Below are 14,836 nucleotides of genomic sequence, written 5' to 3'. Positions count from 1 at the left end.
ATGAAATCTAATAAAGACAGAGAGATGGAGCATGTAACAAATTTGTGCGTAGTTCAAAATGTGTAGTTGGAAAGACACGTGGCAATCAGAGCCGTTCCGCGTTTCCTTTACGCGGAATTGAATGTTCTGATTGGTTAGGCGATACATATGTTACGCGGAAAATATCAGTCCATGGGACTCCACTCTCAATCAATTCGCGTTTTTCGAAAGTCGTCATTTTAAATTTAAAAAACGTTGTTCTTCCGTCTCTAACGTATCTCGCGTGGTGTTGACAGATCACGAGAAGAACAAGAAATTCTTTTTCACAAAAGAAAGAAGTTATTCCTCTGTTTTTCCATATTTCGTATCGACGCGTTTCGTGGATTCTTTGTTTTCGGAATAACTTTCTCCGTTTTTTTTTTTTAAACGAAAACACGGTTTTCGTCAGTGATCGGATTTATCGCGATCCGAATATAACGTGGAATTTATTTCTCGCAATATGATCTCTCCTGGAAATCGCGAGGAGACCCGACATTCTCGCGTATTAATGCCGGTGTTCTTGAGTGCTTGCGCAATTCCGATTTCGATGGCCTTCTGGATAGTACACGTAGCTTACTCGATACTATGGTCAGACACGAGAAATTTCACGGAAGGTTTTGTATATCCAATTTGACTAATTATTATAGGTTAGAAAATGCATGCATATGTATGTATAAATTCATGTGTCTCATATATAAACTTTGTGTATATATGCGATAAACTGTTTTATTAAATTTGTTTTTGATATAATTAAAGAGTAAACAGTGACTGAAAAAATGCATCTTACATGACAAGGTCATAACTCAAATATGAAGTATATTTAATGTAGCAAATTTTTTTGTATTTTGCATAGAGAATCTCTTTTAAAAAGAAATTATAAAATGATTGGCATAATTGATCTTTAATGCAATAAAACAATTTCCATTTATCATCTCAACTGGCAGGTTGATGATCTTCGTGAAGAATACTTCAAGCAAGAATTTGTACTCGAGAGATGGCAGAACTATTACAGGGTTTAAAAAATGGCAAATTAATTTATAAAGTGCATAAATAATAGAGAACAATGGAAAAATTATTACATCATCATATCTGCATATTCAGTCTCGAACAATATACTGATTACGCAGGAGTGAATAATACAACTGATACTGTGAAATATTCAAGCAATTTTTTATAAAGAATTTCTGTATATATTTATTTTTTTTATACAATGTTGTAAAGAGTCTCAATGTTATTAATTTAATTTATAAACATTCTAATTTTTATTGAGATAAAGACTCTATATCAACTTGCAAGTTAAAATATATATGTTAAATAGAAATTTAATTTTGTTACACTGAAATCCATTTTGATAATGATTTTATTTTTTTAAATGATTTAATATTACTATTGATAAAAGTATTAGCTATGTAAAATATAAAATGTTTCTTCTTTTAAATTATGTTACTTTATGTTTATAAATGTAATTGTATTTAAAATGACATTTTTTAATACTTAAAAAAATTATATTTTTATTTTAGAACACTCGGTTATCTCACCGTGGAGATGGTTGGCAGCAGTCATCGTTCCATTATTGTTCCTGTTCTGGGGCGTGCGCAAAAAAAGTCTGCACATCAGTGGTGCAATTCTTGGTAATAAAATATCTACATAATTTTGCAATGTAGAAAATATAGAATTAAAATACATACACACACTAGATAATGTAAAGAATAAAAATATTTAGACTTACGTTAAATTAAGAAAAAAAGATTAAATTTATATATAGTCAATTAAATATTCTTTATAATCAAAATAAATGACACCAATAAAAACATCTTTCTCTACTGAATTACTGCATGTAATTATAGATTGCCACAAGATATTAAAAAGATAATTAATAAATCTGAGTGAATTATTTTTATCTTACAGGCTTCTTTGTCGGCTTTATCTTGACACTCTCGAGTTTTGCTCACTTGTCAGCTCTTATGATGTTCTTTATCACTGGTTCAAAAGTGACAAAGTTTCGATCTGAGCAAAAGAAAAAATTTGAAGCCGATTTCAAGGAAGGTGGTCAACGGACCTGGATACAGGTGCTGTGTAACAGCGGTATGGCTACACAATTGGCCTTATTATACCTTATGGATGTTGGAAGCGGAGAAAGACCGATCGACTTCGACAAGGAATACCGAAGCTCGTGGTTGTCCATTGGGATATTGGGTAATAAATCAATATTTTAATTATTAACAATATAACAGTACAACTATAATATTTCTATTTTAGAAAAGCGCGAGTTTAAATCTCTAATTTGCAAGTTTTTAATTCTTAATTAATTTTCAATTTATTTACTTTTTAGGAGTATTTGCGTGTTGCAATGGTGATACATGGGCTTCAGAGTTGGGTACAGTGATTGGCACAAAGGACCCTGTTCTTATCACAACATGGAAAACAGTACCAAGAGGTAAGAATATTAATTTTGTAGGATAAGCGGATAAATTTCGCATTAATAGGTCGCAAAATAGGTTTTTTTATGTATGCAATTCGTAGTAAAGATTAACTATTATTTATTTTATAATAGGAGATTGTTAAGAATATAGTCAGTCTGGAGTATTTGCATTTTATTATTCTAGGAACGAATGGCGGTGTATCGTGTATAGGTCTGTTATGTTCCACCCTTGGCGGTTTAATTGTTGGGCTTTTCTATTATATCGTGACAGTATATACTGTCGATACGGCTGTATTGCAACTAGGAGCACCACAGTGGCCTGTTATAGTTGTCGCAGGAATCGGAGGTCTCGCTGGCTCCGTTTTAGATTCCTTCCTCGGCGCGACTTTACAGTATTCAGGTAATAAATATTTTCAGATTTTGTATTTTCTTTTTTTAGTACTTTAAATTCGGTATTCTTAAATATATTTTCTAGTATTATAGATTATCGCGATATGTAATAATCGATATTTTAGGAATCGATGAGAAAGGTGTTATAATGGAGCGGCCGGGAAAAGGTATAAAACATATTTGTGGTAGACAGCTCTTAGATAATCACAGTGTTAATCTTCTTTCTACTATTGGTGTCGCTCTTATTCTTCCAAGAATAGCCAATCTTTTTTGGCCATAAAATTTCAGATTTATTTAAAAACATAATATTATAGAATTCATTATTTTTACTTTTATCTATATAAAGAAAAATTGCGTAGTTTTGTATATCTTGTATATTTTTCTATGGTGTTTTACTCAGGGATGAGTGTTAGTTTAAAAATTAATAAAAGAAATTTTAAGATTATATTTATTTTACTAATTTTTTATGCAAATATCAACTAAAAATAATAATATTTGAACATTGATTGATTATTAATAATTCGAGATTTCACGAATTAGTTGGGTTTTTATTTTTTTTTGTTAATAAATATATTTATTATATATAAATATTTATTATATTATATAATATATACTTAGCTTATATTATTCTGCTACACTTTATAATATTCTACGGTCTAGCATTTAATGAAACATGGGTTGTAAAAAAATGCTTTACAAAAGGCTCACATTTTTATTATATAATTTACATGCAATGTTCGCGCGGCATTATTCTATTCGCTGCAGCTAAAAGTATTTCTTGGATAGAAGATATTATTAGAACGAATTTATATATAGGATTATCTTAGACAATATTTTCTACATCTATAACATGATGTACATGAAAACGATATAACACGATATATTATTTTGATACTGCAAAACAATTCAAACTAAATTCAGTATTTTTATATATTTATATATTTAATAAAAAATATGCAAGATGCAATGGTTGTTATTGGAAAAATTAATTTTATTTTTATAATTCAGAACTAAAATAAAATATTTAAAACTGATGTATTTTTGATGCACTATAATAAAATTTATCTTTAAATAACAAGATTAATTTAATTAAACAATTAAATCTCTTACTCTTTACTCATATTCTCAAAATTAATAGCTAAATTTATTTTCAAACTATTATTCGGTTGAAATGCAATATAGTTTAGAGTTTTCAGAGTACAATACATTATCAAAATATAATATCGAGATAAATAATATGAGATGAGCTAAAAATATATAAAAATTTTACATTGTATATTACAGAGGTTTGTAACTTGATCAGCTAAATTAAACATGTATATATATGTATAATCGGCAGAATAATACAAGATATTTTATTAGTTCGTATCTGTAAACTAGATAAAATAATTTTCATAATTAACATGTAGTGAAAAGACATTTTTGTCAAACTATATACAATATCTCATATCTATGCAATATCTACGTAGAAATCATTCTAATTTAAAGTTTTTCAAGATGCAAAATGAAAATTAGTTTGCATCAATTAAACGACATTCTGTAAATGGAAAACCATATGTATATATCGTTTCTGATTTTAAATTTTATATATCAGCCATAAGATAAAAGATTTATAAGAAATTTTTACATTACATGATTTAAACGACAATAGATTGATTAATTATCTATCTATGCTTGTCCTTATGTTTTGTCACAATTTAATATTTACAGAATACATATATAAAAATATATCTAAAGAAATCGACAAAATCACAGTAACATCCAACACATGGAATACGCTTTCGCGTTATTCTCGAATTAATTATTGACTTATAATAAGTTGCTAAAACACAATAAAAACTTACGCTTCAAAAATCTAAAAATTTATGATTAAAAAATATCTATAAGCCCAAAAAATGGATCTAAAAATGAGTAAATATTTTTTTTCTTTTTATTAGAATTTATGAATCTAGATATATTTAGAATACTCTTGTGTTCAAAAGAAAAGATTTATATACGGCTGTGAATTATTATTATAATTTTTTACTAAAGAGAAGTTTGCCATGACAATTGGAAGTTGTTTATACTTTCCTATGGATTGCATTCGATTGGAATAAGTAGAACAATAGGTTTCTTTGTATAACTGAATACAATTATTAAATATTATGCGATTAGTTTTGTATATTAGAAATCGTTATACATACGACTCATTGAGCATATCTTAAAAAAGAATAATAAAGAAATAATGTTATGCAAAAAATTCGTGAAATCCATTATATTGAGATTGCGATCGATATAAAAACAACGATATAAACGTGTGTCCACGTGTAACGATGACAAAATGTACAATTTTACTATTTATTGAAATTGAATATGAAATCAATGGATCTCTATATATTCGTAAAATTACCGCTTCCACTACCGCTTGTAACGGCTCTTTATTAGTTGCAGTGCCTTTGCCATGAGCGGTGCTTTTGTCTTCTTTACATTTGATGCTAATAAAAACAAATATTAATATAATACATTGACACATTGATAATAGAGAAATTTGATAATATAAAGTACGATTAAACTAAATCATCAAAATAAATACTTACTTGATGCTTTAAACCGAGCCATCGGTGGTGGCGGTACAGCAATATTCGTCGCATTGTTAACCATACCACCACCGACCAACTTTTTCTTTACACTGGAGACAGTGGCAGGCGTAGCATTGGCTGTGCCGTACTTCGCCTGTTTCTTCAATATGTTCCGCGGTGGTTTTACGACATTGTCCACGTATGCGAGTTTAGCGGATCTCACTGGGACGGATTTGTCTATAGATTGTTTGATGTTGGCGGTGAGCGTCTTCAGTTTCGCTTCCCTCTCATCCAAACAGCGCTGTGTAAAAAAATAAAATATCGTAACGTTGATATAAATAAAATATATAGATCCAGTGTCGTAAGAATATTTCACATACTTCTTCTAATTATCACTTTAGCTTTACAATTCAACTTACCATGTACATCTCGCGCCACGATTCCATTTCCTGCCTATCATTACTCCTGAACTCTCGATTACAATGATACTGCCACAGTATGTCTGTATCTTCCATAAGATATGGATTATAGTGTTCTAACATAAATAATTGATCAGACGTGGCGCGTTCTAGAATTGGCTTTAATATGTCATATGGTACACCGCCGGTGAATTCGAGCGCTGGAATAAAAAAAATGTTCATTGTTAAAATATTGGTACATATATTAATGCAATCGCAAGAAACAAAAATATTTACCATCGATATTTTCTATCAACACTCTGATGCACAATTCGTATAATGTCGGCACACTTGTGTAACCAACCTTGTTGCCAGAGTACACTTTTGTCCTGGAATGAAAATAAACAATACACATATAATAGACATATCAAAACAAAATATTATTTCGCCAAACAAAATATTATTTGTATCACAACAAAAGAATAACCTTTGATTCTTGTAATAAATCATATCTTCAATAAGTTTAACTTCTTCTTTGCGTTGAATTGGATTAATGTATGGCAGTGGCTTGTAATTGGGACTGATTTCAGGTAATGTGGATGCCAAATCTACATTCAATGGTTCCAGTTTCACATTCGGCCCTAAAAGGGATAGTGACTGCAAATCAAGTTTTTAAATGTTAGAATTATTTTTTTCTTTCAATGTTGTTGAAGATATTAAATAACAGAATGTGCAAATTACATTTGAACTTTCACCATGTTCTGACTCAGATTTCACTGTTGGCGTCTTTTTGTTACTAATTGGGGGTGATAGCTGTTCCATTTTAATTGACTTACTAGAAATTGGATTAGGCGAATTATTATGACGTTTTTTCGATGGCTGAGGCATAGTGCACATGCCGAGTGCTTCTGCAAAACTTGCACCTAAAAAAAGAGAAAGTCAAAGATGTAATTTTATGCTTGTACTTAATTAATTATCACGATTCATTATTTCGAAATTTTAATGAATACACAGTACTTATATTTACTTCATCTATCTAACTAATTTTTGAAAAGCATTATTATCTTTTTTTGTAACTCTATAGTATAAAATACATATCATAAAATATATATACTATAAATAAAAAGTCTAAAAATAAAAAGTTTTATCTTTTGTTATAAATATAGAAAATTGTTATATACAAATATATGAAATGTTTCAAATTAAATTATTTATTATGAAGAATTTGAGTTAGGAAACATTCTGTTTTCGAGTTATGCTTAGATAATCTATAATTAAATTTCTTATGTAAAAGATTTACAGATCATATAGTTAAAAATTGAACACATGCTTATCACAATTTATATATTATTTATTTATTATCAACTTTGAAAATAGTACTTTTGGATGCATAGATTTTATATAAAAATATATTTATAATTTTTGGAAGGCCCAAATATATGAAGCAAGTTTCCAAACAATATTTCTATTGAAAAATTATAATTAATCATTATTTATATGTATAATATATAATATGTATATTATATATATATGTAACATATATATTATATATTATAAAAGATTGTTGTTCCAAAAATTCGTCATTTTTGTCGAGTCCGTTTTTGTATAGAATCGTCAATAAAAAAAAAAAAAACATACAAAAAATTCACCATTTCTTAACATAATAAAATTTAAGATAATATAAGTAAATGAATAATTGAGATACAATCATTTTTTCAACACACCAGAATTGCAATCTATTCCTTCATTGCCTTTTATTTCCTGCATTAACCTAATCTTAGTTTCTTTCTTCTTCTCATGTTTATTCTTGTCCTCTTTGTGCTCCTTTTTCTTGTCTCTGTCTTTAGTCTTAACATCATCCTTATTACTAGAGGAACTGACTCTTGATTTGGAACTTTCCTTGCTAGAATGATGACTGGAATCCTTTTTTTTATCATGTTTATTATGACTTGTATGTTCTTTTGTTTTATGTTTTTGTTTCTCACTGTTTTCTTTTGATTTACTGCTTGGATCATCAGATTTAAACTTATTAGAACTGCTCTTGGACTTCTCCTGCAAATATTTTTTCTGTTTATCATCTTCTTTGTTTTTATCATTTGCTAAAGACGATTCATCGACTTTTACTTTAATTTTTACCTCTGCCTCAATTTCAGAAGATTTTGAATGGGAATGATTCTTTTCTGAAATGGATAATTGAGATTTCTCATCATCAATTTTGCTATTTGATAACCTTCTCTTCTTGCTTTCTTTTGCGGAAGAATTTGAATTATCTATTTTTCTTTTTCTGTTGTCTTCTTTAATTTCAGCCATCTTATCACTCATTTTTTTCGGATTATCATTGCCACTATGACAATGATCTGTTGAACTATGAGCTTCTTCTTTCTTCAGGCTACTTTTACTGCTTTTTGATTCCTTAGACTTCTTTTCACTTTGTAAACGATGTTTGGAAGAATGTCCACTTTTTTCATGCTTCTCCTCTGATGTTGACTTGGACGATTGCATTGTATTGTGTTCTGTAGACGGCTCACTTTTGTTTCCCTTATGCACATGTTTTGAATTTGATGCTTGATCAGACACAGAGCTACTTTGTCCTACATTCTCTAACTTTGGTGATTCTTGGTTATCAGTGTAATTTTCGTGAACATCAGGTACACAAGCTTCATCTTCATCTTCTCCATCACTACTCGCTTCATCCGCTACCATTCTTTTCCATTTGCAAACTAAAGCCTTAGAAGCATCACCTACACTACCATCGTACTTTCTGAAACTATTTACAGTCCTGCCTACACCTGTCTCTTGAAGATGTTGTACTGTCACTGGTAGATTATACAGCTTCGAAATACAATGTAATATCTGAAAATAATTGTACATAAAAAAATTATGTTCTTGAGATATATAAGTTATGTACAGAAAATGTAGTGAAATTTCAGAGACAATTTAATTTTTTCTTAACAAAAATTGAAAACAATTTCTAATTATGGCTATATCAAATTAATAATAGTAATAATTAAAAAGCATCTTTTATGCATTAAAAATTTTACAAGCTGTATTTCAAATTATTTTATATAATATGATATGCAAAAAAGACGTATATTGTATCAGCAATTTTTAAAGATCTAGAAAATGAGTTTTGTCAAATAACGTCAACGCGTTTTTTTTTTGTATATGATCCACAGCTACAGGACGCCGAGGTTATAACGTATTTATGATCTAATAACTATTTACATGAATTATTGAACAATGAATGTTTCAATATCGCTATTCTATATCATATACGTACTCGATCCTCATTATCACCACATTTCTCTAAATTACGTTGATAATGACAAATTTTATCGACAACAGACATATTGTGACTGCTTATGACTATCAGCTGCTCGTTGCTAATATTGATGGCAAAGAACTCGATGCATGAACTGAACACGAACGGGAATGTAGAAGGTTATGTGCCGATGAAAGAGATACGCGTACGTTGGCTTTCGTACGTCATATGTAAAGGGCAAAGGGCCAATCAGATGTTTTATGCACAGGATGCATGCTCTTTCTATCAAACGCACATGATTGGTTGATTTCTAGTCATGATGTATAAATATCTAGATGTGATATACTCGAGCCAAGGACATTTAAACCGGAAGTGAAAGTGTATTACAAAAGCTAAAAAGGCGGAATTACACCATCGGTATTAATTTATATAAACTGATAAATTTTATTATTAATATAGAAAAAAATATATATTGATAAGATATGATTTTTTCTTTATTTTGGCTGTAATATACAAAAAAAAAACGAATTTGTAGTTCACGACTCTCCGTGAGAGGTCTCTACAGTCTTTCCTATCGATTAAAACTGTATTTTATCGACAGTAGAAGGATTTAGCATTAGCGATATAAATCGATTTCCTGTAGCAATAAGTTATCTAGTTTATTCCAAGAATTTCGAACATTCGAAGAATTATTAATTGGTAAGTAATAAAAGAAATTTGTATGTATATAGTAAAGCTTTGCTATAACTTTTATATTTGAGCGTCACTGAAATTAGCGTCATTTAATAATATATCAATTATTAACTATTTAGTCCCTTAACCTTTAAGAGAAAGATTCTTCGATAGAGAGGGAATTGAAGTAAATTTATTTAAAAGAAGATATGTATGAATTATACATATTTGTTACACTACTATTATATGCTTATTGTTAGCATTAAATATCTCGTTAATTTAAAAGAAAAAATAGTTATCAAAGTATAATATATATAATGTAAATGTACAATAGTTTATTATTTTTATCTTATTGATAATTGCTTAAGGAGTGGTTATATAAAAAGATATGTTTGCAGAAAACTTCATAAAAATTTATACTCTTTCATGAATTAATGCGAAATTCGATTTTTATTCTTTATTCTTATCATGCCAATAATAAATCATATGCGATTAAATACAAATCAATGAACATAAGAGGTAGTTATTATATTATTATTGGAACGTTTTTTAAGTTTTTCTATAAATCTACATATAATTTTGAAAATATTATGTTCATTGATTTGTATTTAATCGCATATATGATTTATTAGGATAAGAAAGAATAAAAATAGAATATTATATTAATTTTCATGAAAGATTATCTATTTTTATGAAGTTTTTTGCAAACATAGCAATTTATCAAGAAAAAAATAATAAATTACAATAACACATCGTTACACATTATTATACTTTGATAACTCCATTATTTTTTCTTTTAAATTAACGAGATATTTAATGCTAAGCATATATAATAGTGTAACAAACATGTATAATTCATACAAATCTTCTTTTAAATAAATTTACTTCTCAATTCCCTCTCTATCAAAGAATCTTTCTCTTAAGATTAAGGGACTAAATCTTATAGTTAATAATTGATATATATATATATATATATATATATATATATGCAATCAATTATATATATAAAATTGATTGCAATTAATATTTTAAATTAAATAATTTTGTAAAGTATTAACAGAACGAAATAGGAGATAAGAAAATGCTGAACTATTTGAAAGAAAAATGAAAAACTTATATAATATATATTTATAATACAACATATAAATAATATTAAATAAGTTAATATTGTTGTCACACAGAGGATTCAGTATTTAATATCTGATAATTTTGTCTAAACAATTATTAATTAATTAGTGTGCACAATCATAATACAATCAGTTTTTATAGTTATAAAAATGTTTAATATATTTATATATTATCTTAGGTAATCATAAAATTAATGCAATATCAAATATTATTACAACGTTCTAATATAATCGCATACTTAATTTCTATCTTTCTTATTTGAGTTGAGTGTACTCACTCAAAATTTAAATATTAAATTCTTGATCTTAGATTTCGCTTAATAAAATCCATAAATTAGAATTAGCATTTGTTATTAAAATGTGATATAATATTTTTGGGAATTTTTTCGATAATATATATACAAATTAAGTGATTATCTATATCAATCATCGATTAGGACGATTAAGATATTAGAAGATTAATTGGCATTATAATTTTTAAAATTTATTTATATAGGATCAAATATCGACAAAAAATAATTTTATTCATGGTTTTTGCAACGACAGATCAATACTTTTTATTTATCTGGCAAAATACGCCGTTTCTTACGTCATATAATTAAATGATTTGAGTCGAGCATTTGACGCAAATAGAATAGATTTATGAACTATATTATCATATTATTATTATTTAGTGCGTAGTATCATTCGAATCTCGTTACCTTGAATTTCCACTGAAACTAATTTATGACCATATTGAAATGAAAGATGTGAGAAAGTCGTTTGACGACGCTTCAAAGATGTAGCTTCGTGATTTTGCACAGCTAATTTATTATTAAAATATTATTAAAATATATCATTAAATTATAACTAAGCGCGATCAATAATTACAGCTGAGCATTGCTTCGTTTTAGTACTAATCCACGCATTCTTCGCGATTATTGAAAGAATTTGATCTTGTTCTCTCTTTGATTGTAGTCAATAAATGTACTGTGTGTACATGTTATATAATCGTCTATAAAAAATTAATTTTATAATAGCTAAGATTCCAACGTCAAACGTCTCTTCAATTATAATGTTTTTTTAGTCAATAATAATCTTTTTCCGAAGAGAATCGTGATCATGTGCAATCAGTCTCAAGAGAGTGTAATTTTATCGATCTATATATTCTTTTAATAAACTATTTTGTATAGATTCAGTAAAATGTGGCATGACATGTTTTATAAAATTATTAATTTATCATTGCGTGCGCGCGCTTGTTTGTTGCGCACAATGTGACGTTTGTATATACGTTTTGTTATATATGTTTTTCATTGTGTATTTACGGAAGTACATATATCTAAGCTTTTCTTGATACACCCTCGGGTGTGATTTTTGACGTTGCAATTTCACTGGAACAAGACTTTGACCCGTACTCTCCTCGCTCGTTTGTCGTTGAACGTGGCACGTATAATTCTCAATCTGTAACGTAATATTTAATGTGATTACAACAGCATCCGATGTTTCTACCTTCAGTTTGCATTCTTGCGGTTTCCGCTCGGCGAACCTTAATCCTAGGGGATCGGACGAGTCCTAGGACCCGTGGTGAAGAAACGCGCGGCAGTAGTAGTCCTTTTAATCCTTCTCTGAAAACCATAATAATTATACTTTTCTGAAGTTCGTTGTATACGAAGCATGTTTCACTTCCGCTTTTTTGTATACTTGATGCAACTGGTAGCGGGTATCATTCTGTAGGAATCGCTGCACCGGAGAAACTTGATTGATTTCATTATACAGAGATATATAGTGTAGCGAAAGGAAGAGTTAAAATACACAAATTATTATTGTGATTCGTTTACTTTGTGTTGCATGCGGCAAAATACTCACGCACGTAGCGAACAGTGCTGGAGTCCATTGCTGAAGACGAAATAGCAAAAGTAGCAACTGCAACGAGCAATGAAGCATGCATAGCAGCACGCACGATAGTCAGCAAGGAAAAAACCGAGAATAAAATGTCAGTTCTATGCAACGTAAGTTAACTTTACGTCACGCATAGTAGAATTCTTCATTTTTGCACGCAATATATATAATATATAATGTATATACATATATTATACTTTACTGTTTTAATAATTAAAATATCATTTCTCTTTATTTATAATTTATTTTTTTTATTACGTCAGATTGGTGAACATTTCTTTCACAAGAATTTATTTATATATTTTATTTATTGTATTATATATTGTACGTTATATAATTTAAATTAATTCTTTAATAAATTAATTAAATTTAATATTTTTTTAAATATAAAAAATATATAATACAGATATTTAAATTAGCATTACCTACATATATATATATATATATAGGTATAATCGATCATTTTTACATACACACATATATTTAACTGATATAAAAAAGATTATATTTAGTCAATAAATTAATATATTAATTTAAATTAAGATAAATAACTTAATAGGTAATGTATGGAAATAAATCCTTGTGAGGGAGTGTTCAATCTAATTTAATAAAGACAATATATTATATATGAAATAGAGAAATGGTAATTTAATTATTACAATGGGATGATTATCTTCTAATTTACTGATCTTCTAATTTACTTCTAATCTGATTAAGTTTGATCAATGTGCGAATTAATGTATAAGCTACATAATAGATAATATTAGAAATTCGCTCGCTTCAATGTGTGATAAAAATTTGACGAAAAATTCCTCGCGGAGAGTCATTATAAAAATCGCATCGAGTTATCTCGACATAAATGTGCAAAGTGTTAAATGCATCGTCGAAATCGTGTTTTCGTGAAATCGACGAAGCCAATATCAGCAATTCGCACGCGCTCACTGTCCGAGCTTACGGCGCTCTTTCCCTACCACCAACATTCGATGGGCACTCGGTGGGTATCTGGTGGGCACCTGGTGGTCTCTACTAGCGGTGGTACCACATCGCACTATCTCTTCGCTCGCTATTCGACAGATCGTGGACCGCGCGCGTGCATCCGAACATTACGTCGGGCCATCTCCTCTCTTGATCTCTTCTCCTTCGTTTATCTTTTTTCCATCTCTGTCCCCCCTCTCTCTTTATATTTTTTCTGTTTCTATCAGTCTATTCAGTTTTTTTTCTTTGGACAGATTATCCACTATTCTATTTTTCTTTGTCTCTCTCTCTCTCTCTCTCCTTTTTTTCTCTTCCCTATGCGCCGACGATTCGCGAATTAAAAAGGAGACTCGCGACCGTTCGCCAGGAATTATTCGCGGGGACTCAGCGAGTGATCTTCGCGCCCCGAGTGATTGCGACTTTTTACTGTGATCGATACTGGCTACTGATGAACGCTTCATTTTCACCGAAGACAAAAAGATAAGAGATGAAATTTGTGACCGTCGACGGAAAGTGACTTAACGAAGTATATTACGATCAGCGCGAGTTATCCATTTTCGAATTGTGCTCGAACAAATTGATAGATATATCAATCGATCGAGCTTTCGGTATCTTGCGATCTGATAGAGTCACCGTGTCAAGGAAGACAGAGAGAGAGAGAGAGAGAGGGAGAGAGAGAAAGCTACATTTATTATGCGCTCTGAGATAAATCCATGACAGATCCACAGACAGAGAGAGAGAGAGGTACGAATCTATGACGATTTGACATTCGGCGGCTTCTGATAATTGGCCATGAGGTTCGGCAAAGATCGAAGATATCAGAGATCCGGACGAGGTCAAAACGCATAAGTCACACCCGACAGCAGGATAGAGAAAACTTGTCCGGTGTCTCTTTCGCCGTTCTTCCCACTCTCTTTTTCAGGGAGCTTGTTGTGAGTTACATAAAGAGGGATTTTACTGGTCAGTTAATGAACCCGGCTGTGCGCTCACGCAAGGAACGTCCAACGACGCCGACGACGACGACGACCACGACGAAAACGACGACGACGACGACGACGACGACGAGGACGACGGCTGAGTCGGCATTACGTAAGTAAATATGAATAATTTGTCATCTGAAAGCGGCAAAGAATGTA

The 14,836-nt window shown here is 29.8% G+C and overlaps 3 protein-coding genes across 4 annotated transcripts in view; 2 read left to right on the top strand and 1 right to left on the bottom strand.

The window, feature by feature from the left end:
• Nucleotides 1–36: 36 nt before the first annotated feature.
• LOC145942633 (transmembrane protein 19) lies at nucleotides 37–3,787 on the top strand. The gene is made up of 6 exons (XM_083049549.1): nucleotides 37–632; nucleotides 1,539–1,649; nucleotides 1,927–2,214; nucleotides 2,351–2,455; nucleotides 2,625–2,840; nucleotides 2,956–3,787. Exons 1-6 carry the CDS (start codon nucleotides 479–481, stop codon nucleotides 3,108–3,110), a joined length of 1,029 nt encoding a protein of 342 aa, XP_082905675.1. The 5' UTR covers nucleotides 37–478; the 3' UTR covers nucleotides 3,111–3,787.
• Nucleotides 3,788–4,970: 1,183 nt separating this feature from the next.
• Eloa (transcription elongation factor elongin A) lies at nucleotides 4,971–9,271 on the bottom strand. Of its 2 annotated transcripts, XM_083049547.1 has the most exons (9): nucleotides 9,067–9,270; nucleotides 7,923–8,639; nucleotides 7,511–7,838; nucleotides 6,528–6,709; nucleotides 6,274–6,443; nucleotides 6,084–6,175; nucleotides 5,808–6,007; nucleotides 5,407–5,689; nucleotides 4,971–5,304 (listed from the first exon to the last, which is right to left on the bottom strand). In XM_083049547.1, the coding sequence occupies exons 1-9, from the start codon at nucleotides 9,133–9,135 to the stop codon at nucleotides 5,228–5,230; spliced, it is 2,118 nt and encodes a 705-aa protein (XP_082905673.1). In that variant the 5' UTR covers nucleotides 9,136–9,270; the 3' UTR covers nucleotides 4,971–5,227. The 2 variants fall into 2 exon arrangements, with proteins under 2 accessions (XP_082905673.1, XP_082905672.1); XM_083049546.1 differs by having other exon boundaries at nucleotides 7,511–8,639; nucleotides 9,067–9,271.
• Nucleotides 9,272–13,725: 4,454 nt separating this feature from the next.
• Dsb (scavenger receptor class B member debris buster) overlaps nucleotides 13,726–14,836 on the top strand; it is a 36,858-nt gene continuing 35,747 nt past the window's right edge. The window contains exon 1 of the mRNA XM_083049336.1: nucleotides 13,726–14,789. The gene's annotated coding sequence lies outside the window, so the exon portion shown is untranslated. The remainder of the gene's footprint in view (nucleotides 14,790–14,836) is intronic.

This window comes from Prenolepis imparis, unplaced genomic scaffold, assembly GCF_030444845.1.
Source record: "Prenolepis imparis isolate NDT839.2.m4 unplaced genomic scaffold, iyPreImpa1.0 SCAF_11, whole genome shotgun sequence".
NCBI lineage: Eukaryota > Metazoa > Arthropoda > Insecta > Hymenoptera > Formicidae > Prenolepis > Prenolepis imparis.
This window is presented reverse-complemented; position numbering and strand designations above follow the sequence as displayed.